General features: G+C 40.8%; 1 protein-coding gene across 6 annotated transcripts in view; it reads left to right on the forward strand.

The window, feature by feature from the left end:
* Positions 1-27738, forward strand: part of SAMD3 (sterile alpha motif domain containing 3) — a 56732-nt gene that overhangs the window by 620 nt on the left and 28374 nt on the right. Inside the window, exons 2-7 of one of the 6 annotated variants that reach the window (XM_059177570.1) lie at positions 1625-1745; positions 3231-3330; positions 3992-4181; positions 7274-7381; positions 24418-24606; positions 24859-24943. In XM_059177570.1, coding sequence (XP_059033553.1) covers positions 3252-3330; positions 3992-4181; positions 7274-7381; positions 24418-24606; positions 24859-24943 — 651 coding nt within the window. In that variant the 5' untranslated portion in view covers positions 1625-1745; positions 3231-3251. Of the gene's footprint in view, positions 1-1619; positions 1746-2850; positions 2998-3230; positions 3331-3625; positions 3884-3991; positions 4182-7273; positions 7382-24417; positions 24607-24858; positions 24944-27738 lie in introns of those variants that run through there. The other 5 variants (XM_059177571.1, XM_059177569.1, XM_059177572.1 and 2 more) reach the window with 5 other exon arrangements.

Here is a 27738-nt window from a genome sequence, read left to right on the forward strand (position 1 = left end):
GCTTTACTTTAGTATAATGATGTCATCTCTTCCTGCGGTAGCAAGGCTGCTCCCGACAGAACTGCCTGCACGTTGCTCCATGTGACTACCATATACCTGTTTTTTTTGTACCAATCCCTTCTTTCTTTTTCGCTAATAGGATTTGATCTTTTGCTAAATGGCTTCTTCCTTCAAGTACACCCACGGTTAGAGATGTCCTTTGCCATCTTTTGCAGGGAACCAAAAGGGCGTTGGTCCAGCAGAGGACTTAATGCCCCGGCAAAGCTTTTTAAAAATCCTTCCATTGCCTCAGCTTTGGGATGGGAAAAGAAAAAGAAAAATGCGAACAGCAAGAAAAGTGAAAAGATGCTTTCATATTTAAAAAAATTATTTATTATTTATTTTTTAAAAAGATTTTATTTATTCATTTGATAGAAAAAAAACACAGCAAGAGAGGGAACACAGATGGGGGGAGTTGGAGAGGGAGAAGTAGGCTTCCCACCGAGCAGGGAGCTGATGCAGGGCTCAATCCCAAGACCTTGGGATCATGGCATGAACCAAAGGCTGAGATTTAATGACTGAGCCACCCAGGCGCCCCTCATATTTTTCTTTAAAAGTGCTTATTTGTGGTTGATGGTGTTATATGCCACATCACCCTTGAAAGATTATAAACCACATTCATGGCAGCTGGTACTATCTTCCTTTTTGGATCTTTAACAAATTTATTAAATAAAATTTGCCCTCAAGCTGCTCTAGCTGAAATCTTATCTCTTCCTGGCTTTAATTAGATGTGATCCTTTAATATTTACTACAAATTTATTTTATTAAAGCACAATCTAATCGAATAATGAAAATACCCCAAAGGCTGGGGTATTCACTCATAACGTTCTTATGTCATTCTCTCTTTATTATTGTGCCTTAAAATATTTAGGGATCATACTTGCTCTCACATTTCAAAATTACTTCAGATGTTTCGAAAACTGCTGGATACAAAGTAAAGCTGCTGGATACATATTCTCTCATTTGACATGTCTTCTGTTCCTGAATGAAGTTTAAGGTCATAAGTAATATATCCATTATTTATGTGAGAGGAAGATGCAGGGTTGCTGCTTAAAGATGTTACCTTGTCTTGGAAGTGATATTATTTTATTTTCTTAAATACTCAGAAAAACTAATGGTCAAAACTACACTTCTTTAATCTGATTAGGTACGTATGAAGTTATAATTTGATAACCGTTTTGTTTTTTCTGGAAGTAGAATTAGGTAAATATCTGGGAGTTTAAAAATACGAGCCGGTTTCCAAGTACTCACTTTATTTTCAAATTTCCTTTTATCCTTTGATGGCCTCAGGGCAGTATCTTCTACTCTGCATACCTTTTAATCTTGGAGTTTAGAGTATTGTGAGTTTTTTTTCTTTTCTTTTCTATTATTTTTTTAAAGTCTTACTTTTCACAAGGAAGCCAGAAGTGTGACAGGAAGGTGTGATTTTTAATTTACACCAGAGTCTTGCAAATAATGACTTTTCACACGGTGCTATTGCTGCTTAGCCTAAGGGAGGAGTTCTGTGGCTACTGTTGTCTTAGCAAATTAAATCCACTGCTGTAATTCAACAAGCCAGTCTTCTGTATTTAACCCTTGTTTTCAGTTTTGCAGCTTGGTGTTTGTGAATGCATATGAGAATGTAGCTTATTACTTTGAAGTGGACTTGTTCTTGAGGAAATGGATTTTGAAGACCGTTATCTTCTCAGATGGTTGCAGTCTGAAAGGTAAACATGTTTCCTTCCCCACAATGCCAACTGTGATGCTGGAAATTCTAACAGACTCAAATCCGCAAAAACAAACAAACAAAAAATACAATAATAATAATTTTGAGAACTTCTGGCAATAAAATTTAAATACACAATCTAATAAATATTTGTTTCTTTCCTTATGGTTCCATTTCTTTAAGAGTAGCTTTGTGCTGTTTTCATAGAAGAATCAGTGTCTCAATGAACAAGTAAATCTGCATTGTTTAAAGGATGAAATAGAAAGTAATGCTAAAAGATGAAAATGTTTTGTTTTGTTTTGTTTTTTCAGTTCCTCCCTGGTCCATTTAAAGTAATTTGGATGGAATTATAAAAAACAGGGACTGAGATACTAAGAGAAATTTTTAAAAATTACTGAAATTGATATGCTTTTTAAAAAAAGATTATATTTATTTATTTGTCAGAGAGAGAGAGAAAGCATAAGCAGGGGGAGCAGCAGGCTCCCTGCGGAGCAAAGAGCCCCATGTGGGACTTGATCCCAGGACCCTGGGATCATGACCTGAGCTAAAGACAGATGCTTAACCAACTGAGCCAGCGAGGCATCCTGAAACTGATATACCTGTTAAAATTTTCTGAGCAGTTGCAGAAGAATAATGGCATGTAAAAATAACTGAATAGTTGAAGAACATATCTTGCCAGCTTTGTATACACATCGTTCACTTAACAATTATTAACATATTTATCTTACTATTTTAAATTTGTCCAACTCAATTCTTTTAAAGTTTTCAATCAATGTGCTTCTTTTTCCTACTTATCTTACCAATCATAATGCTGTTTAATAAAGTTCTAGGACTGAATAGAATATAAAGGGTATTAACAGAAGGAAGGAAAGAAACATTCAGATTCTCTTGAGAAATCTGGTTGGTACTTCATCCCCTTGTTAAACCAAAGTAATCAGGAGGACAAGCTGTCTTTCCTAGCTGGGAGCCACAAGGGGTTAAACAGTCTTGGTTTATGAAGTATCTCTGTCAGGCTTTTATCTGATCCTTCCTCCCTTCCTCCCCTGCCCACCCCTTTTGTAAATGTCAACCACTTCGTGATGAGCCCAGTAGTGGTGAATTTCACACCTTTCTTTTCTTTGTGAGGAGACCTGGGTGTTAATGGTACAGGATTGGGTACCATTGTACCGCTTTGGCGGGCTGTTAGTAAAGCTGAGGGATGGCTGTGGAAAAAAAGTCGGAGAAGGTGAAGACATTCGAGAACTAGGAAATAGGTAATAGTTTCCAACTGGTCTCGTTTTTTAAAAGAGTATTTGTTTTATTAGCAACTTTTAGATGTGTATTCAGGAAAGAGTAATCTTAAAGAAGCTTTGTGTTGAGAGTCTCAAAGAGTCTGGCAAAGGGAGGAGCTGAGATTAGAGAGCTGATTGGGGAAAAAACAAAAAATAAAAGAACAACAATCCCAGAGAAAAACGGAAGAATCCTTCTCTGACCTCTCATTCTACAGGTGTATTTACAGGACACAGCCATGGAAACCTGGTCAGTTGATCAGGTCTGCAGTTGGTTGGTGGAGAAAAACTTAGGAGAGCTAGTTCATAGGTTTCAAGGTGAGTTGTTTACACTTTGAAAAAATATTAACAGGGCAGCCTACCTAATGATTGTCCTCTGTTACTGGTAATTAGTAATTAGTTACTCTTGTTGCCTAATGCATGCGCATGTGGGTGTGGAGTTGCTACTTTGGGGAACTTCCCTTTCTTTATTGACTGTACCTAACATCCAGAGGAGGATGTAATATTCGAAAAAGAAATTGAAATAAAGCCAAGTAGGAAGAGCTAGCCAAAATACACCTTGGCTATTGGCATTTGATATCGCTTTTGTCTTTAAAGAATGCAGCCTGTGCTCTGATCAGTGTTGGATTTACAAGTATTGGATATTGCCTGGGAGTTACTATAAAGAAGGATTTTCAGAGAAACCTTTTTTCTTATAAAAACAGTGCCTCTTACAGAGAATAATCCGAAGTGGGGAGGCCCCCTGGGGAAGCAAAAAGTTTCTTTGTGACTCAACATTCTGATACTTTCTTAGGAGCAGACAGCTGTTGGGAATGATAAGGTGTCAGTGTTCTTTCTTTGTCAAAGGGAGATAATTTTGTAACTTCAGAGGGTAAGTTTAGATGATCCTTTTAAAATCAGAAGTGACTTTGCCTGTTCAGAGTGTTGTGTGTGTGGACTGGACAAGCATGTGGAGACTTTTTTTTTTTCTTTTTCCCAGAGGAAGAAGTAAGTGGGGCCGCTCTTCTAGCTCTTAATGATCGGATGGTTCAGCAATTGGTGAAGAAAATTGGGCACCAGGCTGTTCTGATGGATTTAATTAAAAAATATAAGCAGAAGAGTCAAAGACTGGAGCCCCTTGGGAGCCTTAGAGAAACAGCCTCCCTCGCTCAAGCAGGAGCAGCCCGGGAGTAAGTCTCTTCTTGAATGACCTTAGCTTTGATGCTGTGCTTTCTCGATGTGGACTAGAGCATGACATGTGGGGGTTAAAAATGTTTTGAAAACTGTGACCATTTTCAGCAAATTTGTAGGCACAGTATTTCTAGTATCTTCGTTAAGGACACTTTTGAAAGTTTCATGAATCGATCTACATCTTTTCTTTTCTTTTTTCAATACACTGCTTTTTGAACAATGACCCCAGTTGTTAGGGAAGTCCCGTGAACTGGGAGTTCCTATATAGAAAGCTCTGTAGCAGGTGGTTAGAGTGTACGTAGAACACAAGTGCAAAGGGACTCCTGCAGTTTGGGGTTTTTTAAAATCAGGTTTTAGGAAAGGTATCTTTTGGTGTTCCTTTGCTTTTCCCCAAAACTGTTTATTTATTCATGTATTTATTTGCCAAGAATTTCTTATAGTAAGTAATTTATATTCTCCTCTAGAGGTTTTCGCAGTATCATTTGCTGAAGACTCTTGCCACAATGAGTTTTCTAATTTCTCAGGGGGTATTCTTCGAATCGTGAATGCTATGATCACATCCCACAGAAATCATGTCGAAGAATTGGTGGTGCCTTTGAGATTCAGGGATGGTTTTTGTTTTTTTTTTTTGTTTTTTTTGTTTTTTTGGTTGTTTTTGTTTTGTTTTGTTTTTATCACTGACTTCTGCAATGGAAAGAAGTGATTAAATTAAATTAAATTAAATTAATTACCAAATTTAAATTGTTACCAAATTAAAATGTTCACTTTACAAATCTATATGCCCCAGGATCATTTCAAATATTCTGACTTGGTTTTTCTGTATTTGAGACTTTTTGCCAAGTTTCAAAGGTTAAATAATTGCCACAGATCTATTATTCATTAATTTTTAAAGTAAGATTATGGTGTTTGATGATATCTATTCTGTGTCTTTGGTTTTTCAGATTAAATCTGTAATAATTGCTGCCTTGCTCTTTGATAAGCAATACAAGGTTAAAGAGACTTGGCCTCAGTAATTTAATTTCTAGGATATTTGGGTATTTAGAACACAGAGTGGGGCAGGTGGTCTCGAAGGAGTGGTCCGTGGTTGCTCTGAAGATTCTACCCTCTGATTTGTTTCAAGGATTTCTCCTAAACATTGTTTTGACATATCTGTGTAAAAATCACACTCTTCAATATGTGACTTCTGATGCAGTTCCCATAGCATGCTTTTACGCCATTCTTGCAAAGGGTGGGTGTGAACCTTAAAGTAATTTCCCGGCATTCTTGGATGGGTTGGCCTTCTAAGTTGGAAGTTCCCTTCAGTTGACTGGAATCTTGATATTGCCTGAGGCACAGCTTGGAAGAAAACAGACAGCCTTGTTTCCACTGCAGATCAGTTTACAGTGTTCTCCAGTAAATGAGAACTAGCTGGACTGCCAGGAAATCTGGGCTGCATTCCTGGTTCTACGACTGCCTTGGATTGATTATGTTAAATGTTGACTTTCCTGTTGCTTCATCTGTAGGTTGCGAAAAGTGATATAGTACCTAACTTCATGTTAATTCACACTGATGTTGGTTGTATCATAAGCTTTGAGAAAATCTTTCCTCCTTCAAAGCAGTCTCACGTTAAATTCGAAGCTTTGTTACCCTGGTAAAGAAAGCCATTTGCAAGTGTAGCCAAGACTTGAAACATTGGTAATCCAGGAATTGATGAGTGGCGACTTTTCACTCTAGTGGTAAAAAGCTTAATCACTTTAAGGACTGGTTAAATTAATCTGGTACAAAGCCACAGTTGCAGGTGGGGTTATTGGTTATACTAGGTTTAAGCTTTTATTGGCTATATTTGCTTATTATCAAATAATATGTTGTCCTGTGACAAATATATTGTTGCATGCTATTTAATTAAACCCTTTCAGGAAGTGCTTACTAAAGCTAGGAAACTGGGCGTAGTAACCAGAACCCTGAAGCTAGGTTTCAAAACACTTGATTTCAAACCTTTTTTCTGATGATAGCTACTCATCTGACCTTGGAGATTTGCTTGGCTTTTTTTAGTTTCAACTGCAAAATGAAGTAGGTAGACTAAACGATGCTTAAGACTCCTTCTAAAGAGTCGATAATGGCGTTCTGGATCAGAGATTGCAGATGGGTTTCGAATCTAGTGCAGACTTCTTTTAACGGCTAATGGTTGCCCAGTATGTTCTTTTGAAAAGTATTTGTAGGCCATATCTGGCCAAAGTATTTGGCATCCTATTCGGACTTGAGCAAATCACAGGAACTTGTAATAGGTGGGAGTATTTGCAGTTGCTTTTCGGTTGCTGTTGTTGCTGCAGCTGGTAGAGAAATCAAAGAAAGTCAGAAGACTGAGGTCAACTCCTGGCACCGCTACTGAGGAGCCTGATGCTGAGAGCAACTTGCTTTTCCTTCTGGGCTTCAGCCATACCAGCTGTAAAGGGGGGTAGTTAGTGGACTGTGGTTTTAAGAGTATTGGATTCCACAGAGAAGAGACATCCCCCCCCCTCAAAATAATGGCAGGGACTGGAGAAGGAATCTGATGTAGAGCTAATCACTTTGTTTTTTTGGCAGAATAGGGATACTAACCAATAAAGATAACATTTTAAAATATATTTTATTTATTTATTTGACAGAGAGACAGTGAAAGAGAGCATGAGAGGGGTGAAGGTCAGAGGGAGAAGCAGACTTCCTGCAGAGTGGGAAGCCCGATGTGGGACTCAATCCCAGGACTCCGGGATCATGACCTGAACCAAAGGCAGTTGCTTAACCAATTGAGCCACCCTGGCACCCTAAAGATAACATTCTATTATCACCATTATTTCAAAGAAGAAAGGATTGCCATAACACCATTTATAATATGACCGATTGGAGCAAATAGCATTGTGAGCAGGTATCAGTTTGCATCCTGGCATGTAGGAACCACTGTGTGAGATGATTCCAGAGTGTCCTTTCTTTTCTGTTTTCTTAGTTGTAACCTTAACATGGAGCTGGATTATGGTGTCACTGTGGGCTGTCTTCTACCCTCAGGGCAGCCATGAGATTCAACAGCTGTGGCTCCTGTTGAACAGGTCCTAACCCAACTCTTCTTTCTTGGTGACAGGGATGAACAATTCCCTAGTCCAGACAACTGTGGGCAGCAGACACCATCTTTCTATGCAGCTGAAAACCTTGAAAACGGACTAGTCGACCAAAGAGTACTGAAACAGAGGTGGGGTTGCTAACTTCTAAACATTTTAAAGCTCAATGATAATATTTGTCTCTATTTTTTATGAGATGTCCTATGTTTAAATGCATTTCTAAAGCAGGAACCTTTTGTTTTATCAGAAGGGAATCTTTAATCAAGTGATGAAGAGATTTGGTAAAAGATGGAGATAAAAACTTGTGATCTTTATATTGGAAAACTGAAGTTTGGAGATGATAGTAAGCATCTTTCAAGTACATGTTAAGGAGAAAGAGGATTCCTCTGTCATAAACTGGGATGATTGGCCGTAGCCACAAAAATGTCATTTATTCAGGGAATAATGCCCCATAGAGTATGCTTTTGTGGTGTCTTTGCTTTTGTTTAGAATTTTGTCATTGTAGTTTATTTAAGTTGACGGTTCTGTTGGAGATGCTGCTTTGGCAAATATTTCTTTGTATTTCTACACTGGATTTTACGTGGTGTAGTATTTCCATATATGGGGTACATTGGAACAAAGGGAAACCATAAACTTAGAGAATTAGACCCAGGAATATGAAAGTCAGACAAAGCCTCAAGGGCAGATGTAGGTAAGATGTGGTACAGAGTCATGGCGGCCTACTGGCGTTCCCCGGCCACTTGGCCTGTGTGGTTTGTGCATCCGTCATGATGCTTATGGTTTTCAGTCACCCACCAACAAATGCTTTTCTTTAAATGTCCTATCATTGAAAGGAGAGACGTCAACTCGCATAGGAGAATAATCAGGCAATAGTCAAGCTGGTGGCGGGAGGCGGAAGGGAAGAGTCAAGCTGGGGAGTGGGGGTGCTTTATAGTTTTCATTCAACTTTCACATTGTCATCTCATTCAGTCCACATCAGTCCTGCAAGGTGAGCATTTATTCTCTCTGTTTGATAAATGAGTGAAACTGAGACTTAGACAAGATCAGGCGTGTTCAGGGTGGTATGGTTGTAGACGAAACTGAGACTTAGAGAAGTCCAAAGGCTTCTGGCTAGTTTTCCTGAATATGTCATTCTCACTTCAGGCAGGATCTACTGCCTTCAGGGGAGGGGCCTCAGGGCCCAGCAACCCCTCAAAGTCAGGAAAAAGCTGCACCTTTGATCAGGAGCTATTCCAAAATAGGCTTTGGCTCTGGGCTGTCCTCTCTGTCCTCTTTCTTTCTTCACCATCTTCAATCTTGCACCGCACCCCTGGGCACAAAGACCCCAGCTCCCGAAGATCTCTCAGTATTAGAGCCCATCTTCCTTGATACCACCGCCTTCTGCTTGGGGAGGTGAACAAGAACGTGTATGGCAATGACAAGGTGAGATGTAGCCCCCCCGATGGTCTTCCTGGTCTGAACTATGGTTCAGGAGATGTTAATACATTTTAATGATGGCTTCATTCCCTTGCTTTCTGCCCATGGGTGCTTGTGGATTTCGAGTGTTTTCCTTGGTAGGCTCTGGGTGCATGGAATGAACCAGGAGTTTTCAAGTACTCCTTTCATCAGCTTCAGCTTCCAGAAACAATCAGTCCCTTCTGTAACTGTTCAGGTGTGAGGAGAGAGAGGAAGAGTGATGATAAGTCTCTGTGGCCCAACCCTAGTCCCATTGTCAAGCAGTATCCAAATCTGCACAGCAGGGAATCGTAACAATATTACTCTCTTCATGGTGCTTTTGTGGGGACCATTATGTAAAAACGGATAATGCTTGCCGAGTGCTGAGCCCAGCAGAAGCCCATGGAAAGCGCTCAGGGCACTGCTTTAGGCTCCTAGAACACAATTCCAGGTAGTTGTCCCACTTCTCATAGGACTTTTCTCTCCTTATTTGCTGCCGGTGGGTGATGAGGCTGTTGCCTTCTATGGGTTCTGTAGGTCTTTTCTCTTTCTTAAGTCTTTTTTTTTTTTTTTTTAAGAGAGGGTGCATGAGTGGGGGTGGGAGGGCTGGGTAGGGGCAGAGGGAGACGGGGAGAGAATCTTAAGCAGACTCTGTGCTGAGCCCAGAGCCTGATGCGGGGCTAGATCTCACAATGCAGAGATCATGACCTGAGCCAAAATCAAGAGTCAGACATGTCACTCACTGAGCCACCTGGGCACCCCTCTCTTTTCTAAACCTTCAGACGACGTTTCATCCTCATTAACGGTTCTGTGATACCAGCAGAGAAGGATTATTACTGCATTTTTTTCACACAGCTGGTCAGAGGAACACAGGTGGCTCTCATCCCTCATAGTGCTTCACAGGGGGCAGAAAAAACAGAAATGGCTTAGAAATGGAGAGACATAGGGGGGTTTGGAAAGCAGAGCAGATACTCCCATATCTTTCTCTGTAGCCGGCAAGTCTCTCCTAATCCCTGGGACTGCCTGTTGCCCTCTCCATCCACAAGCACCTCAGAGTTAAATATGTTCAAAAAGTGACCTCATGTCCCCCACCTTAGTATATACTTCAGTGCAAGAGATACAGATCCACTCCAACTAACCCCAGACAGGGGGAGTCTGTTGTAAGAAAAACATTTCATATCATATGCCGAGACAAAGCCTGTAAGTTCCCGGGGCAAAGGGATGAGTTTATCCCACTACTCGTGGCTGTCCCACACTGTTCAGACTGCCTGGCATGTGACTACCTTGCCGTAGCACTGACTTCGAAGAAAATTCTCCCTGAAAACTGCTCATACCAGCCAACGGACTCAGTCTTTCAGTGCTGCTTTGTTCGGTGTCTAAGAGAGAGAAACTAAGGGGTCCAGCATGGACACCATGTCCCCTCTTGGGCAACCAGCTGTGCTGTGGACAGAGGCAGATTAAAGGCCATACGCTTATTTTAAATATTTTCACTCTGGTCCAGCCTTTTATCCAGAGCCTTGCTTATGCGGGAGGGGGAGGGGGGTGGTTGAGGGTATGGGGGACTGGACTGAAGATTCCCTTCCCACATCCTGTCTCAGACAGGGACCCTGTCATCCAGCTGTGTGAGTTAAACTCACTGGAGCCCCCCTGCCTCCCTTCCTCCTTCCTCCTGCCCTTCTGTCTGGGGTGCTATTCCTTCAACAGGTATAGAGAAGGACCTGTTGCAAGGCTTTTGTGTCCGGGTTGCCCCCTTCCCTTTCCCATCATCCTTGAGGATTCTGCTCAAAACCTCTCATTTACGAGCCCCTCCATTTTGTTATTCCAGGTCATGCAGAGAGCTCTTTTTCTATGTGTAGTACCCTCCTCTATGTATCTCTTGCTTTACTTTTAAACAGAGATCATGGAATTGATCACTTTAACATCTTTATTCCCTCATGAGATGGAAAACGCCTTCTGGGCAAAGACCACACCTTTTTGTCTTTGTAAACACGGCACTGGCACAGTCCTCATGGTCCTTGGCACACAGAATCTAAGTAGGAATTTTTAAATTGAACTGAAGGTACGCCATCCAATGAAAGACTTAATATATCTCCTTGGGATGGGATAAATATTTGAATAGCATCAATTTCTTTTTAGATCTCTTGATACAGTTCATGCTAAATATGCTGACTTTGTAACAGTTAAACTCCAGAATTCATGAGTCACTCATCCAGTACAGGCTAGAAAGCTTATGGCGTTTGGTTATAAGGCTTTCACAAAGCCATCTGGTCTCGAGACAGGGAGAGATAGTGGAGTAAGTGTCTACTTGGGCACACACACCTACTCTGGAATCCTGACTCCTCCATCTACTTGACAGGTGGTCTCTGCAAGATGGGAACATCTGCCTACCTATGTAGTTCTTGACGTCCAAATGGGATGGCATATTCAAGTACATGGCAACCATTATCACACCATACAAGGTGGCTCGAATTATTCCTGTGATATTTTTTCTATTGTCCCTAAAACAACCATGTGCTTTCCACTCAGATTATTTGCAAATAAGAAAGAAAAAGAATGCTCTAGAGGCAAGCTGACCACCTGAGCTTGGCCCTTGAAAAGTCTCTAGTAGAGATGTGTGTGTGCCAGTGGATAAATTTTGGGAGTCAGGGAAATGCTAGGATACTGTGATATAATGCAGATTTCTCTGGTGATGGGTGACTGAATTGGTTAAATGCTCTTCCTTGATTGTGAAGACCCATCTTCAACAAGCACTGGTGACCCTTTGGAAAGAGATTTTTTTTTTTTTTGCAAAGCCATCCCTTGTTTTTCATTTACACTATTTGCTTCCCTTTTAGTGTTTAATAAGGCATGACATCAAATAAGGAGGTAGAGGTTTCCTAAATGTTACTTAGAAACACTTTGCTAAACTTTAAGTATATGTGTACAGATGTTTTTGCTTCTCTCTTTGGGCATAATTATAAATTAGTCATGGTTTCATGCATATTTAAAAATTATTTTAATGATTTGTGTTGTTGGTCTACATTTCCTTGGAAATGCAGAATGATCTTACCCGACTGCCTGTGCCCAGTTAGGCAAATGACAGTGGGTTCCCACTTGATATATTGTTTGTCGGCTCCATCACTCAGATAAGGGGCATTGCAGTCATCGGTGCATCTTAATCAGTGCCCAGTAGAAGGAGGTTCAGTGAAGTGCAGCAAAGACAATACATGTAATAAATTGTCACAGGCCAATAGAGCAAGGATCCCTCAGAGGGAAATGCAGGAGCGCACTTCTCCCCCCGCCCCCAGGGTATCTGAAATAGCTGTACCTAAAGGGTCTGAGCTTTGGAAGTGTTGCATTGTAACTCTAGTCCTTAATAAGCGATGTCCCAGTGTACACAAACAGAGTAAATGCTATGAGGAGTCCTGCAGTGAGAAAACCCATTTAACTTTGTTCCACCCAGAATTCTTTCTCTGGGTCATATCTATTAACATTACAAAACAGATCTGCGGGTAGGCGGGGAATACTGACTTGAAGATTTCTTACCCAAGCCAGGATTCATTCATTGATCTCATACCTAAATATTTACTGAATGCTGATTCTGGTCATGCTGTGTCTGGGCCAGCAGACCAAACCTCCTGCCCCACATTCTAAAGGAGGAGAAAAATAGCCAATAAATGCAACATTCCATTATAATATATTTAAGTGCTATGAAGATCAGTAATGCAAAGAAAAAAGGAGGAGGCATAGAGAGTGAGCAGCTCCTATGTGTGGGGGCTGGGGGGCGTTCGGGAGGGTTCTATTTCAGATGGCACTTTTAGGAAGTCTTTTGACTTTGAGTGTGTGATGCCTGAGCACAGACCCAAATGAAGTGAGGAATGCTGGGCCACTAAGCTAGAACCAAAATTTCCTTCAGCAGAGGATACTTGTGGGCCCGGCCAGACAGGAACTGCAGAATCAGGGGAAACTGGGCTGAGACCCTTGATAAGACCCTTGCACATTCCCATTAAATCTAGTATGGAGTCTTCAGAGATTTGAAATAAGCTTGAGTTCTAATCATTTCCCCCTTTTTGTTCAGTACGAAAGTCACTAAATGTACACCATGAGCTAGGCGTGATTTAGACTGTGAGGGAGGGGAGTGAGGGGTCTTGTAGTCCTCGTCCAGGGGACCCCTGCCTCTCAGGGACAAGACCAGCATGTCTGCTGATGACTGCCGTGCGGGAAAGAGATGCAGAAGCGGAGAGGCGCAGGGGACAGACATCCCCTTCTTTCTCTTACAGAAGAGAAAGAAGTAGACTTTCAGGGAAGCAAGTATGGACAAAGCCTCTAGGGGGTACTTCACAAAAACGGAGTAAGGATTTTGAAAGGTGATTAGAAATCCAGCTGAATGAAAACAGGACAGGAAAGGAAAGGGACATTCACAGCAAAGCAAACAAACCCCTGAAAGGGCAGAGGGGATCCTGTGGAGTGTTTTGGGAAAGTGAGAGACAGAGGTGGAGGAGATGGAGTTGCGGAAGCGGTAAGAGGTAAGGAGGCTCTGTGCTCTGCTCATGAGCTGAGCAACTGTACTTCAAGTTCCCCTGCAGGGTTTCAACAAATGATACCAGGGTCCCAGACCAGTCCTCCTCGAGCTCTTCTGTACTTGAAAATCACTGGGGCGTCTCGTTAAATTGCAGATTCTGATTTCATAGGCTTGGGGTGGGGCCCGAGATTCAGCGTGTCTAACGAGTTCCTAGGGAATGCCAAGGCTGGGGCCACCCTTGGGTAGCAAGCAAGGCACGACACCAATGAGAATTTCTGGTGACATGCAATGCTGTCAGTGTCACTAAGTGTCTGTGTCCCTCCAAATTTCATATGTTGAAACTCTAATCCCAATGTGATGGTATCTGGAAGGGGGACGTTGGGGGGTAATTAGGTCATGAGGTTGGCGCCCTCATGGATGGGATTGGTGCCCTTGTAAGAAGAGGCCAGAGAATTTGCTGGCTATCCTTCTACCATGTGAGGACACGACCAAAGATGGCACCAGCTGTGCAGGCACCCGGATCTCAGACTGCGCAGAGCTGTGAGAAGTCAATGTTTGTTGATTCAGCCACCCAATTCTAATTTGTTGCAGCAGCTCAAACAAACAGTGTGAGACCTGTGCATCAGTAATTTTTTTTAAAGATTTTTTTTTATTTATTTGAGAGAGAGAAAGAGAGGGAGGAGAGGCAGAGGGGAGGCATCTTCAGGCAGACTTCCCACTGAGCTCGGAGCCCAACCAGGGCTCAATCCCACGACTCAGAGATCATGACCTGAGCTGAAACCAAAAGTTAGATGCTCAACCTACTGAACCACTTAGGTGCCCCCCCACCGCCAGTGCATCAATATTTTTTTAAAGTTCCACTCACAATTCTAGTTCATAATGAGAATCGAGAACCACTGCTAGAGATCACAGGGAGTTTTTGTCATTTATTGTGATAGTGATGTAGGGAATGGATTGGAGAAAGGATGAGAGGAGGAAGGTGCTGGACTCAAGTTTAAGCAATAGATGATGAAGGTCTAAACTAAGACAGTGGTAGTGGCGAAAATTATATTTAAAAATAAAATCAAGAGGACTTGGTGGTTAATTAACCTGGGGGAGGGAAGAATCTTGCTTAGTGGTAAGTTTTCTCTTGTATTTTAGGCTTGAGCAACTGGGTGATGGTGGTGCCATTATCCAAAATAAGAAAACGATCAGAAGAGCATTGTGAAGGAGAGGTCTAATAGTCTATTCAATAGAATAGAAGCAGCCCGGGGCTTCTCACTACATTTTGTCTTATTTTGTTTCTTCTCTTCTCTTCTCTTGTCTTCTCTTCTCATTTCCTATTTTCTTTTCTTTCTCTTCTCTTTTTCCCCTTTCCTTTCCTTTCCCTTCCTTTCTTTTCCTATTCTTTTTTCTCCTCACTACTTTACACATTAGCATTACATATAAGTAAACACCAGACAGGAGTCACTCTGAGCACCATTCACTAACACAACGTCTCAAGGAGAGGGACTTGCCATTTTTGTTCACAAGTCTGGTTTTCTCCATTCCTCAGAGAGCCACAGAATGCCTCTACCTACAGTCATAGTCAGTAGATAAATCAGGTTACCTGAATCCTTTCAGGTGCCAAACTGAGATTTTTATGGAGCCATTTATTGGATGGAACTGGCAAACCCCAGCCCAGGTGAGCAGGGCTGGGGGAAAACCAAGTCACTAAAGGTCTTGCTCCATGAGGCATGTAAAGCCAGCACTCTGGGCCAGATTCCCCCACCACCACCACCCCACCGGCCCCTGCAAAAGTTATTCTGGGGACATATACTGTTCTCTGTGAGTTCGGGATCCAAAAGTCTAGTAATATGAAGGTGGATTTTTTTTTACTTAAGATGCTTTAGATCCATTCAGTCCTGAGAGATCAGATTTTGATACTTCTAAAGTAGAAATGGTAGTACTGAACCATTTTGCAACAGCGGAGTAGGTAACATCTCATTACTTTTGCTTACGTGTGCATGAGGAACAAAAACAGAAAAGAGGGACTTGGACATGATAGCTCTCTGTGAGACCTATCTGTAAGTTCTTGTGGCTGTCATGCTCGTAAGTATAAGTAGTAAAGATAAAGACTAGAAGTTTCTGGATTTTTTGTAGGTCTGTCAATATCACGAGGAGTTGAACAATGGGAAGACATAAAATATTTGTTTATTCTAGGCTTCTTTTTGTGATTAGTCAGAGTCCCAAGGCTGCTGGGTCTTTGAATCTCACACTGGCAGCCAAAGATGGGAGAACTTGAGCGGAGTCTCTCTGTCTGTGCCACAGCACATGCCTGATGCCCTCCACATTTCTACCCTACCCCCTTTTTAGGTCTGACTATGTGTTCACACATGCTCTTCAGAAACTAAATTCCTCTGGAAGCTTGACAGTTTAAATGGCAGATGTGAAAGCCCGCAGCTCTAAAACACAAATTAAAAGCAAACATCAGAATGCTGATAATGTGGAGCAAACATTTTCTGTATTGGCAGTGGGGACCATCAGTTCCAGCAACAGAAGAGCATTTTCTTCATAGTCCAGGCATGTCTTGTGCTGACATTGTTCCCTGTTTTCAGAGGTGGCACCTCAGCTTGTTCATTGGCATGTATCTCTCTACTGAGCTTTTCCAAACTTCTTGTTTGCCTTGTTGTCTCAGCAGTGGAGAGTCTTGCTGAACTAAAGTAAAGCAGGTCATTTCCAGAGCACTGGTGTGTAATAGGGCGACGTCTCTGTGTAACTTGTAGTTGTGAATTGTGATCACTATTTTGAAGAGACATATTCTAACATCCTCTTCTTTTCTAGGCTAAGATGACAGCAAGTTCTTTAAACAGATGTCTGAGCCTTCAGTGGCCTCCTTCTTCTTTTTCTAGGTTCCAAAAACATCTCAACCTTTAGATGTTGTTGTGGTCACATGTCATTCGGCTTCGGCATGTCAATCCATAACACGGGGCTGGGCATGGCAATCAATAACACTGTCAGTGTATGAAGTCGGTGAGCTTGGGTGTGGAGAAGAATAAAATGAAAAATGAGATCTCAAAAGAAAGTGGCTGTTGGGACACAGTCTGTTGGGACCAGTCTTTCAGTCTGGTCCTTGGAGAGCATAGTATTTGTCACCACTTTCTCTCCCTATGGTGGGAAGACTACCCCTGGAGGTACTTTGGATATGAAGACCAAGTGCTATAGCCATAAATGGATATTCTTCACAGAAAAGTACCCCATTTGTCCCTTGCTCTTCTTCCTGGAAAACTGGAAAGCCATATTATTTTGTAAGATTAAAAGAATATCACTATTCCTGAAGGTGGCAGATGATCTCTTCAGCAGGTGTCCTTGGAGAAAAGTGTCATTGGGGTGCTGAAGTTTAAAAAAGCAAGGATGATTCATGAAATGACTGTGTCTCCGAAAGTCAACCAAGATTGAGATGAGTGTGGTGGGTACTCTGGTTCTGTAGAGAAGCCTTATGGGACACAGCTGAACCTGGGTGAAACACTGAGAAGAACTTCTTTGGGAGGATTTTTTGGAGGAAAGAGGAGTGTGTTTGATCATTTGGTAATTCTCCACAGCCACAGCCTACTTCTTGTGTACCTTTTGTGTCTACAGAGGATACTGCTCCAATCCCAGATCTGCCTCTCCAGGATCTGGGTCCCATTGGTTTTCGTATCTCAAACAAAAGGACTTGTGTGGTCTTTCTTTTTGCTGGCACATCAGCTTGATGCCTTGCTAGTCAATAGTTCCTTTGAGATAGGTTGGGAATTTTTAATGTAACAGAACTCTCCTTTTGGAAAGATGTCAATTTTTTTTTTGTATGAAAACACAAATGCATGGAATAGAAGACTGTATTTATCATAGAATATTAAATTTTATATCTTTCTCAAATGTTCCTAAATCATTTACAACATTTTTATTACAAACTGTTCCACTCCACAAATTCACAAGGAAATCAAGGCAGATAAGGAGGTAAGACTTAGTTGGACTAGGCCATGTGGGGGGTGCAGACAGGGAAGACTCCTCAAAAGCCAGAAGAGTGGAGGAAAGTCCACCAGAAGAGAGGGCTTAAGATGAGCCTAGAGGAAGGAGGGGAAACTTCAGACTCTCAGGGTGAGAGAAACAACTGCTGACACATGGGTAGTGTGTTCTGGAGACAGAGAAGGCTAGATCTGAGAAGTCACATTGGATGATAGCTGATGATAAGATAACCCCAAACTGGACCATATGATGAACGGTCCTAATTATTATGATGATGAATTCAAATTTGGGATGTTCAGAAGTTACACACTATGAATTTTATTTTTGTTCACAGAATCTAAAAACCCTATCACCTGCTTTATTTGTGGAGATGTACAAGGGAAGAATGAGAAATTTTCCTTTCTGGTCTGGAGGTTCAAGAGTTTATATTCTCCCTAAAGCAAGAGTATCTGCTTTCAGGGGGATAAAATAGCTGCCAAGATTCAATAGCTTTAAATGGGGTTTTATTGCAGGGAATAGTTCCAGGTCTTTCCTTCCAAACATACATTTTTACATTCAAATATGTTAATAAATCATAGTCATTTTCTTCTGGGAGAGTTCCATGAACCCAAAGGGCTGATAGCCGAAGGATGGACCTTACTCAGACCTTCCCTTCGGAAAAGGCAATAATCATACTGTTCTCAGGGAGACCAGATACTGAAGGTGCTATTGGTCAAAGAGATGATCATAGTGCACTGGGTCCACGATGGCCTGTCTACCCTGTTCAATGCTTAGTATCTGATTGCTAGGGACAGAAGAATCCTGAATCATCCATGTCACTCAACATATAGGTTACATTGTAAGTAAATAGGAAGAGTATCAAGCCTATAACAATTGGGAAAATGGTGAAGTTCCCATGAAGAATCAGAATGGGCAAAACATCAGTATGGTCAGGTGTTGAAAATGAAGTTTCAGCTGTCCCATATACTTGGTCTTTAAACTATGGGACTTCTAGATTTGCAGTGAAATTTCCACATTGGCTTCTGTCTAATCCCAGCAATCTTGCAGTACCTAAAGTATTTTTTAATTCTTTTACAGACAAGAAATAGTACCCCCCAGAACCAAATGCTGGATTCTTGGGTATTTGGGCTGCATGTGGCTCATACATGATGTCCAGTTATCAGATCACATAAGCCAGAGACAGCTGACTTCCTCTGTAGACTCCAGGTACTGTGACAGTTGTCAGTCACAGACCACATGAGTGGTCCTTCAGAATAAACTGCTTCAAAAGACAATGGTTGAAGTGACAGTCCAAGGGTTCATCAAATTAGGGCAAAATTTGTTATGTGATTAGGACAAATGAACGAGGCTAGTAATAGCCTACTCTCCATGTATATAGTCTTCTTTTCCAGCCCTATTTCATGTCTGAATATCTTGTTTGTCTTCTCTCTGGAGATAGTCTTCTTCTGGATATTTCTCTTGGACATCCATTTCATTATCATAACAGGGCAATAGGGTGCTAGGAAGAGCTTCTCTATAGGAACCTGGGAGCCTGGCAAGCTACAGAGAGATGTTACTTTTGAATATCATCATTGACAGCTTTCTTTATATGTCCAGACCTCAGATGACCAGGTCTGAGTTAGCATAGTTTGCTGTGGTCAGTCAGTTAGATCAGGAGCCATGGGCCTAGAACCTGAGTTGCTTTGTTCTCTTGGGCATGGTTACTATGTCAAGCAAGACTGGTGTAGTATACTGGGTCCCTGCTATGTCTTGGGTCAAGGAGTAACCTGGAAGCCATTAACCAGTTCCAGCTGGCTGCTCCCCTGACATGATGATAGCAGTGTTTATGTAAAATTAAAGAGAAGATCAAGAGGAGAAGGTTTTATGAGTATCTACAAGGAAAAAATATGAAAACACAGAATTTTAAAAATGAACTATTACCGTATTGGTTTTCAGTCTCTTTTCTCATTTTTTGGATTAGACTATTTCTTTTGCTCTGCCTTCAAGCTCTATATAATGTCTTATAATGTCAATTCTACTGTTAATCCTATCTAGTACTTTTTTTAAATTTCAAATTTTGTGATGTCCTATTATTTTAATCATTCTAGCATATTTTCCTTCAAGTCACTGACATCTGTATCATCTCAGCATTACATTCTATTAAATGTTTTTATCTTGAGAAAGGGTCACACTTTTCTGGGGTTTTTGTTTGTTTATGTTACATAATTTTGGATTGTATCTTAGACATTGTGAATGTCACAGTGTGGAGACTCTTGATTTTGTACTATTTACTCTAAGAGTGTGGAGTGTTGGTTAATTTGTTTTTGCAACGCAACAAAATTGGTTGGACTTGAACTGAAAACTCTCTTGGGGATCAGCCCAAATCCAAGTTTAGTTCTCTTATTCTTAGTTGGGATATGCACATGTGAAATTCTAGATCAGCCAAAGATTTGGACAGTTTATTCACAGAATCCGTAGTTCCTCTTGCTAGCTATCTCCTTTCTACGATTCTCTTCTCCCTTTTCAGAGAGGAGATTGCCCAAATTCTGTCCACTAATTCAGTAGTCCAGAAAGACCTCAGGTTTTCTATTAGAGTTTTGAGCAGCACCGCCTGAGGCCGGCCTTCAGGCCAAAAGTCATAAAATGGAAAATCTATGTCTTTATTTTCTTCCAAGTGTAGATTCTCTTCAGAATCCGCCTGCTCTTTTTCTACTTTCTGGTGTTTTCTGATAATTTTTTTATTGCTTATTTGTTTATTTTTGTATGTTGTCCAATGCTAATAGCTATTATTCATAGGATAATATGTCCAGTGTGAGCTAATTAGGCCATTCCAGAAGCAGAACTCTGCTAGTTAACTATCAAAGTAGTCCGCATTTGAGTGATGAATGCTTGGATAAATGTAGTAACTCGGACAATGGAGACAAGTAGGCAAATATAAGAGATAAGATACAGAGAAATTTTCATGACACCCAGATGTGAAGAATTAAGACATTGAACTGTTAAGCCTGAGTTGCTAAAGAGATACAAAGTGATACAATGAAAGACACATGGAAATTGGAATGGTATCTTAGTCAACTCAGCTGCCATAATAAAATAGACTGGATGTTTTCAACAAACTGATTTCTTACATTCTGGAGACTGGAAAGTCCAAGATCAAGGTGTCAGCCACTTTGGTTTCTGGTTTTTGGCTTCCTGGCATGCAAATGGCCAATATGATGAAGAAAGAGAGTGTGCTCTCTGATGTCGCTTCTTATAAAGACACAAATCCTGTATATCAGGGGCTCATTTTACCTTAATTATTTTCATAACAGTCCTATCTCCTACTACAGTCTCACTGGGGATGGGGGCTCCAACATATGAATGTGGGTGGGGGAGACACAATTCAGTCATAGCAAATGGAAAAGTGGCTTTGAAATGAAAAGATTATAAATTATTTTAGACATGTTGACTATGAAATGAATAATGTACAAATTGCTGGAGGTGGAGGATAAAGCATGGAAAAGAGAAGATTATGGATGATTTATAGTCCTTCAACATGTAGCTCAGAGCTGAGGCCCTGGGGGTTGGGTGAGCTGTAGGAGGGAGAAAGCATAGATCAATACTGAGGATTAAGAGGGCAAAGACCAAGCCATGTGCAAACTCTCACAGGATAAAGGACAAAAAAGTCAGCAAATAAAACGAATGAGTTCTTGGAGAGATAGAGAGGAGGCAAGTAAAATCGTGTGTAGAAAACAAGAAAGAAGGGAGATATGCAAAAGTGGTCAATTGTCCTAAATGTGATCAGAAAAGTATTAAAAGACCAGTCTTAAAAGGCCCTGGATTTGTAAATCAGGAAATCATCATTGACTCTTGAGGATATAGTCTTATGAAGTGACTGGGAAGAGATCAACGTGCAAGAGATTAAGGAAAGGCAGCATGGGAATGACGGGAGGGACATATTTGGAGTGTAGATGGTGAGTTGGCTCTCCGGGCTAGTGAATGCAGTGAGGAACCCTGAAATGTTAACAATATTGTTGAGACCAAATTGAATTCAGCCGTGCACAGATAACCACTCTTTTCAGCTGACCACATTCATCCTTTCATCAGCCATTGTGCACTAACTCCACTAAAGCAAAAGTATCTTGCTGGAGATAAAAGAAAGTCTCTGCTCCCGTGTAACAGACAGATGTCTTCTGCTCACTGCCACGGCTCAACCTTGGTCTTCTGTGTGTTGAAATCTTTCCCGAGAAAGCTGGTGCTCAACCTGACCCACTCTTACTAGAGCCATCTTCCTTATCTGAGGCGAGCCCCCTACCGTCTGCAATATTAGATGAATTTTTTTTGAAGATTTTATTTATTTATTTGACAGAGAGAGATCACAAGTAGGCAGAGAGGCAGGCAGAGAGAGAGGGGGAAGCAGGCTCCCCGCTGAGCAGAGAGCCTGATGCGGGGCTCGATCCCAGGACCCTGGAATCATGACCTGAGCTGAAGGCAGAGGCCTTAACCCACCGAACCACCCAGGCACCCCAATATTAGAAGAATTTTCACCATAATTAAAGTAGTGAGCACTGTGTGTTGTATTGCAGCTGATGAATCATGAAATTCTACTTCTGAAACTAACAATATGGTATGTTAAATTGTACATAAATTTAAAACTTCTTTAAAAATTAAAAGAAATATAAGAAAATTTTTAAAAGACAACATTTCAGAATCCAACGAGATTTTTCATGAGAACCTCAACTCCTAATTTTTTAAAAATTAATGTATATTGCAATAATGACTCTGCCATTTATCAGATGTATCAACTTTATTAAAAGTTTTTGTATTACAAATATTAACTCTACCTATGAGTATTTAGTCCAGTAGACTTTGAGTCAGTTAGACTGGGCTCAAAACTAGCCATTAATATTGTCGTAGAAGCTTTCCCGTTGATTTTACTGGACCCCCAGGTTTGAGATCCATTGGATCAGCGGTTTGTTGTTTTGTGGTATTTTGTTGAAGAGTACTGGCCCTGAGGTGGGAACCGAAATATTAGTGTCCTCAGTTTGGGATTGCTTTCTGATCCCTGCCTTTGCTCTAGGGTGACTTCTACTGATGTTCTGCTCAACTGTTCCTCAATTAACACAAGATGAATAATCTTAACCTCACCGTAAAGATTTTTTTTTTTTGATCCAATGCAAATACCATTTGAGGAATGGTAAATGATTGTGTGTGCAGTTATCTGCTTCCAAATTAGAGTGTATTTTTTAATTTCTGGGGAGTCCCTTTGCTTGCATAATATTTGTTTGGACTTGTTTTAGTTGGCATAACTTGTATTCCCCTCACTTCCAGAACCTTGTTGAATTGCTTTAATTTAAAGAAAAAAAAAAAAAACTGGTGCCTCTGATTTTGCCTAATGATGCTATTAAAGGGAAAATGGAATAGATGGAGTAACTAGCTTTGATAGAGCTTGGTATGTGTCTAGCTACATTTAGGGAGTTTGAAAAAAATAATGTATAGTCCCTGTACTGTCCCTACCCTTATTTTGTGGAGAAGTGACATATAGGAAAATACATAGAACAAGAAAGTAAACATTGTATAAAGGTCTATCTGATGACGTGGAAATACTGAAGTTACCCACTGGTGCAGGACAATAAGAGATAGCAACCTCCAAAGCCTAAAGGCATCATGCAGCTAATTTAGCCACTAAAAACTTCTGGGGGGAAAGGAGGTAAGATGTATGGAAACCAAGTTTAACACCTGCACAGTTACAGCAACTTTTGGAATCATTGGGAAAGCATAAAACACAGCCAACAAAACTTGCCTTACTTTACAGCCCTGCTCTGAGTGGGTAAAGGATAGATCACTGGTGAAAGAAAGAAGTTAATGCAATAGGAAAGGAAATTGGGATTGTAGAAAATGAAATGGTATAAGGTAGACCCCCAGTAACGACTGGTCGAAAGAGTAAATGAAATGAGAGAAACATACTAGAAGGAGATTGGGCTGAAGCACGAATTTCATCTAAGAATTGCCGGCTGCTTCATTGGATCAAGCATTACATTATCCGTGTGGTTCTTTTAGCCAGGACATATTTTCCCCACTGATACAGGACTGCCAAAGGGGAAATAAAAGAGCTTATCGTGAAAAGGGAGGGGAGTGCTCTCTCTTCTTTCTTCATTGCCTATGTTTCATCATGCCTCATGCACTCTTATAATATATGACCTCATATTCTAAAGGAAGCCTGGCTTTTCAAAACTCATCAGAATTTTGTTTGGACAATGAAGGATTCCATGGGCGTGCCAGAAAATAAAGCTACTTGGGCTAATTCAGGAAATCTACTTGGGCTAATTCAGGAACTCCTTCTCTTGTCTTCCACTTGGCTCGCCTCTGCTTCTTCGCTTCCATTCCAAGGCAAGCCTGTTGCCTCTGGTAACTTGCTAGGAAATTTTACTATAGATTCTTCTTTTTACACACTTGATGATCAGTTACTAACTTTACAAGTCCTTCTGATGTTTAATTCTATAAATAGCTTTACTGTGGTATCATTTATATAACATAAAATTCATCTATTTACAAGCGACAGCTCAGTTGATTTTGGCAAATTTATACAGATGTGCAGCCCCCATCACAGTCCATTTTGGGATCCTTCCATCCCCCTGAATAATTCGCTCACACCCCTTTATAGTCAATCCCTGCTCCAATCTCCAGCCCCAGGCAAACATTGATCAGCTTGATTTGTTTTCTGTGGCAATAGTTTTCTGTAGTTCTTTCTAGAAACTTCATCTGAATGTTAGTATCTGATAAGTAATTCTAATTTAGAAACTCAGTTTACCTTATTAAAATGGCCAAAGACCAACTAAATTAAATGGATCCTGTATGCCACTATAAACAGTAACAGAGTAAAGCAGTTAGAAGAATTTCCTAGATCAGGTGCTGGAAACTAATTGTGTGCCTCATTTGCTTTGCTGAGTTGGAACTTATTCCCTTTTAGTTGGGCCTTTTGTTCAGTTTTGAGCTATGCATTATCTATTATGTCTTCAAGATGAATGAATCAGTTTTCTTTCCAACTTCAGGCTTTATTCCATGGTCAATTTTAGTAAGACACGTTTTCCAGAACTACAAATATTTATATGTGTGCGAAGGGAAAGAAAATGGAGATACCTAATGAGCCCTCAACCATTGGCGGATAGATGAATGGATGCAAGATGGATTGATGAATTCCATATTTAGCCCTCAGGAAAGTAGTTGATATTATAAGTTCTCAGGATGTAGAGAATTCACAAGTTCCTTCTCTTTGAAATAGAATTTCACTCTCTGTGTGTTTTTATTTAGCAGAAGGAATGTGAAACACGTTCTAGCAAGGACAAAAGCATTGCAATGGACTCAGTCCTATGTTTTACCAGAGTTTCCCTATGATGTCAAATGCATGTTAGCAGAACAGAAGTGTCCCGATCACAGCATGAGGATAAGGATCATTGAGTTTCTCCAGGCCGACATGACTAAGTATCTGGAAGGCTCACTGTGAGTAATACGGGAGGACCTGCTGCTTTGGGAGAGGGTCTGTTTTCCGAGTAGAATAGAACTCATTTGGATCCAGTGTGCTTCAGATTTTGGATGACATACTGGTCATAAGCCCCACGTTGCCCAATATTTGAATATCTACATTGTTATATAGAAGGATCTAAAGAACAGTGAGTGTAATTTGGACTCAACTTGTAGGAAGGAACGCGGGCTGTTTGAGGTGAAACATGTCCCCCTTGTTGCTCTCATCAGGTATCCCAGCACCCAACAGTACAATGATGTGGTCAACGCCCTGCTGCAGGCCCACCCTTTCCTGGACGAGGACGGTTGTGGCTTCGTAAGTGACCACGTGGCACCATACCATTCATCCCAACCCATCTTAAAATAGTAGAATTGTATTGTCCAGTAATCATATGTCCCATTCCTTTTTTCTTAGTCTCTCTCTATCTGTCTATGTCTGTTTCTCTTCCTCTGTCTTCTTGGACCCATTGTCTCTGTCTCGTCTCTCTCTGATTCTGTTCCATTAGCCTGGTCTCATTCTTTCAGTCCCTGTTTTTTTCTTAGCTTTGGTTTCTCTCTCCACCCTCCTCCTCTTTTCTTCCTCCATCCACACCCCCCACAACCACCCCGCCACCCCGCTCTGCTCCTTTTGGATACCTTCTTTGTCTCTCTGTGTGTTCCTTTGCCTTTAAAAAAGAAAAAAAAAAAAAAGACTTTTTTAAAGGGCAGTTTTAGGTTTACAGCAAGATTGAGAGGAAGGTACAGAGATCTCTCATGTACCCCCATCCCCACATGCGTAGCCTCCCCCATTATGAATGTCCTCCTCCAGAGTGGGACATTTGGTACAATGGGGGAATGCATAGCTACACATCATAATCCCTCAAAGTCCATAGTTGACATTAGAATTCTTGCTTGTGGCTGTACGTTCTACAGGTTTGAACAAACATATAATGACATGTATCCATCATTATTGTATCTTACAGAGTATTTTCACTGACCTAAAAATCCCCTGTGCCCCACCTGTTCACGCCTTCCCCATCTCCTTCCTTTGTCTTCTTTGTCTCTCACCATCATCTTTCTGACTCTCCCTCAACGCAGTTTGGAAGCTTATGTTTACTGTTGAGTGTCCAGGGAGGGTCTTGAAGGGATGTAAGACACAGAAAGAGAAGACATGACCGCCCTACTTCACTGCTGTCATCACTGGAGTGTTGCTTGCCTTCCTCCCTTCTTTCCTTCCTTCTGTTTTCTTTCTGTATTTTCAAGAAATGTTTATTATGTATGGATAGAATGAGAATTTTCTGAGTGGGAGAGGACCATATATATTCTTTTTTACCACCTAGACTCAGGAAAGGGATTGTAACTATTGAAGTAACTATTGAAGCCCAGTCCAGAATTTAGGTATTTTTGCTTCTAGTTTGACATCCTTCCTAAAATATGATGCTGCCTGTAAAAGCACACTGTAAAATAAACCAATTAAAAAAAAAAACCCACTATACAAAAAACTACAAAATAAACAAACCTATTTGTCACAACATTGATAATCACACTGATATGCCTGACAAAATTGATTAGAAAAATGCCTTCTACACTCAAGATATATGGTCTGGCAACTAATCAGTGTTACTGTGTATAGAGCTAATAGTGTCTTAAAAAATAATTTGAATTTGCTGTTTGAATAAGTTACCTATTCACAAAGTTCAAAATTCAAAAGCGACAATAAGATATAAATGGAAAAGTCTCCCTCCCACCTCTATCCCCCAGCTACCTTATCTTCTCCCCCAGAAGAAACTAATGTTATTAAAGATTCCTTCTAGAGAATCTTTGCATACATCTAAACAAATACATATTTATCCAATTACATTTTGACCTTTAGTTTCATAGTTATGAAAGTGAGACAAATAGAGAGTAATGAATAATGCTGATCTTGTGTGCATTTTACTCACTTCTATCCCCAGTGGCATTAATGAAAGATGGTTAGCTGATAAGACTTGAAAAATTGCTTGGCATGTTATGGCCCGTGTTGACACACATAGGATGGAAGGGGAAACTCTGGTGCATGGTAGAAAAGGTTCATGTGCGCGCGCGTGTGTGTGAGAGAGAGAGAGAAAGAGCGCACAAGCGAGCAAGCTCTTAGTTATTTTTTAGGGCTAATTTTATTCTCAGCTTCTTATTTTGAAAATTTTCATGTCTACACAGAAGTTGAAAGGTGCTGCAGTGAACACCCAGATACCCAAGAAACCCAAGGTTTTCTCCATCTTGGCAGTACTTAGAATTTAGGCTGGCTGAGTCTTTGCGCTGGAGGCTGTCCTCTACATTATAGGGTTGTCGGCAGTATCCCTGGCATTCCCTGGGTGTGAGGAGCCCCCAGCCACTCACCCAGACCATGAGAACAACCACCGTGTTTCCAAAGATTGCCGTGTGCCTTCTGGGAAGAGGGCAAAATCCTGATACTTCAGAATCACTGATCTAGATTCATTAGGTATTAATAGGTTGTCACATTTATTTTTACTGGCTCATATTTATTTATTTGTTTGTTTTGGCTGAAGCATTTGGAAACAAAAATCAGGTTTCAGATGCCGTTCCTAAACACCTCAGCAGATATCTTGTAAGGACAGAGATGAACTCCTCTCTAAGCACAATGCCATTTTTACACCTAAGCCAATGAACAGTAATTGCATCATATCATACACAATAACTGCATAAAGACATATATAACCCATATTCCCATTTCTCCAATTGTTCCAAAAGTGTTTTTGAAATGGAGTTTTTTCTATAAAATCAAATCAAGGATTATTCATTGGATTTGACCTTGCCTCTTCAATTTCATTTTTTCTCAGAGAGTCTCTCTGAACCCTCCCTCTCCCCTTTCTTTCCCCTGATATTTATTTATTTATTTATTTGTTTGTTTATTTATTTATTTATTTTTTCCCCTGATATTTATTTTTTGCACAAGCCTAGTCCAGTTGCCATGGAAGATGGTTCATATTCTGGGTTTGTCTGAATGTTTCCTAAGGATTATATCTGGGTTTAAAATGCAGAGCAACGACCCGCTGGAGGTGCCATGGACTACTTCCCCTTTCAGATCAGGGACCCAAAATTTCAGGGCTATTTTGTATTTCAGAGGGGGTTGAA

The sequence above is a fragment of the Mustela lutreola genome, chromosome 6, assembly GCF_030435805.1.
Source record: "Mustela lutreola isolate mMusLut2 chromosome 6, mMusLut2.pri, whole genome shotgun sequence".
Taxonomy (NCBI): domain Eukaryota; kingdom Metazoa; phylum Chordata; class Mammalia; order Carnivora; family Mustelidae; genus Mustela; species Mustela lutreola.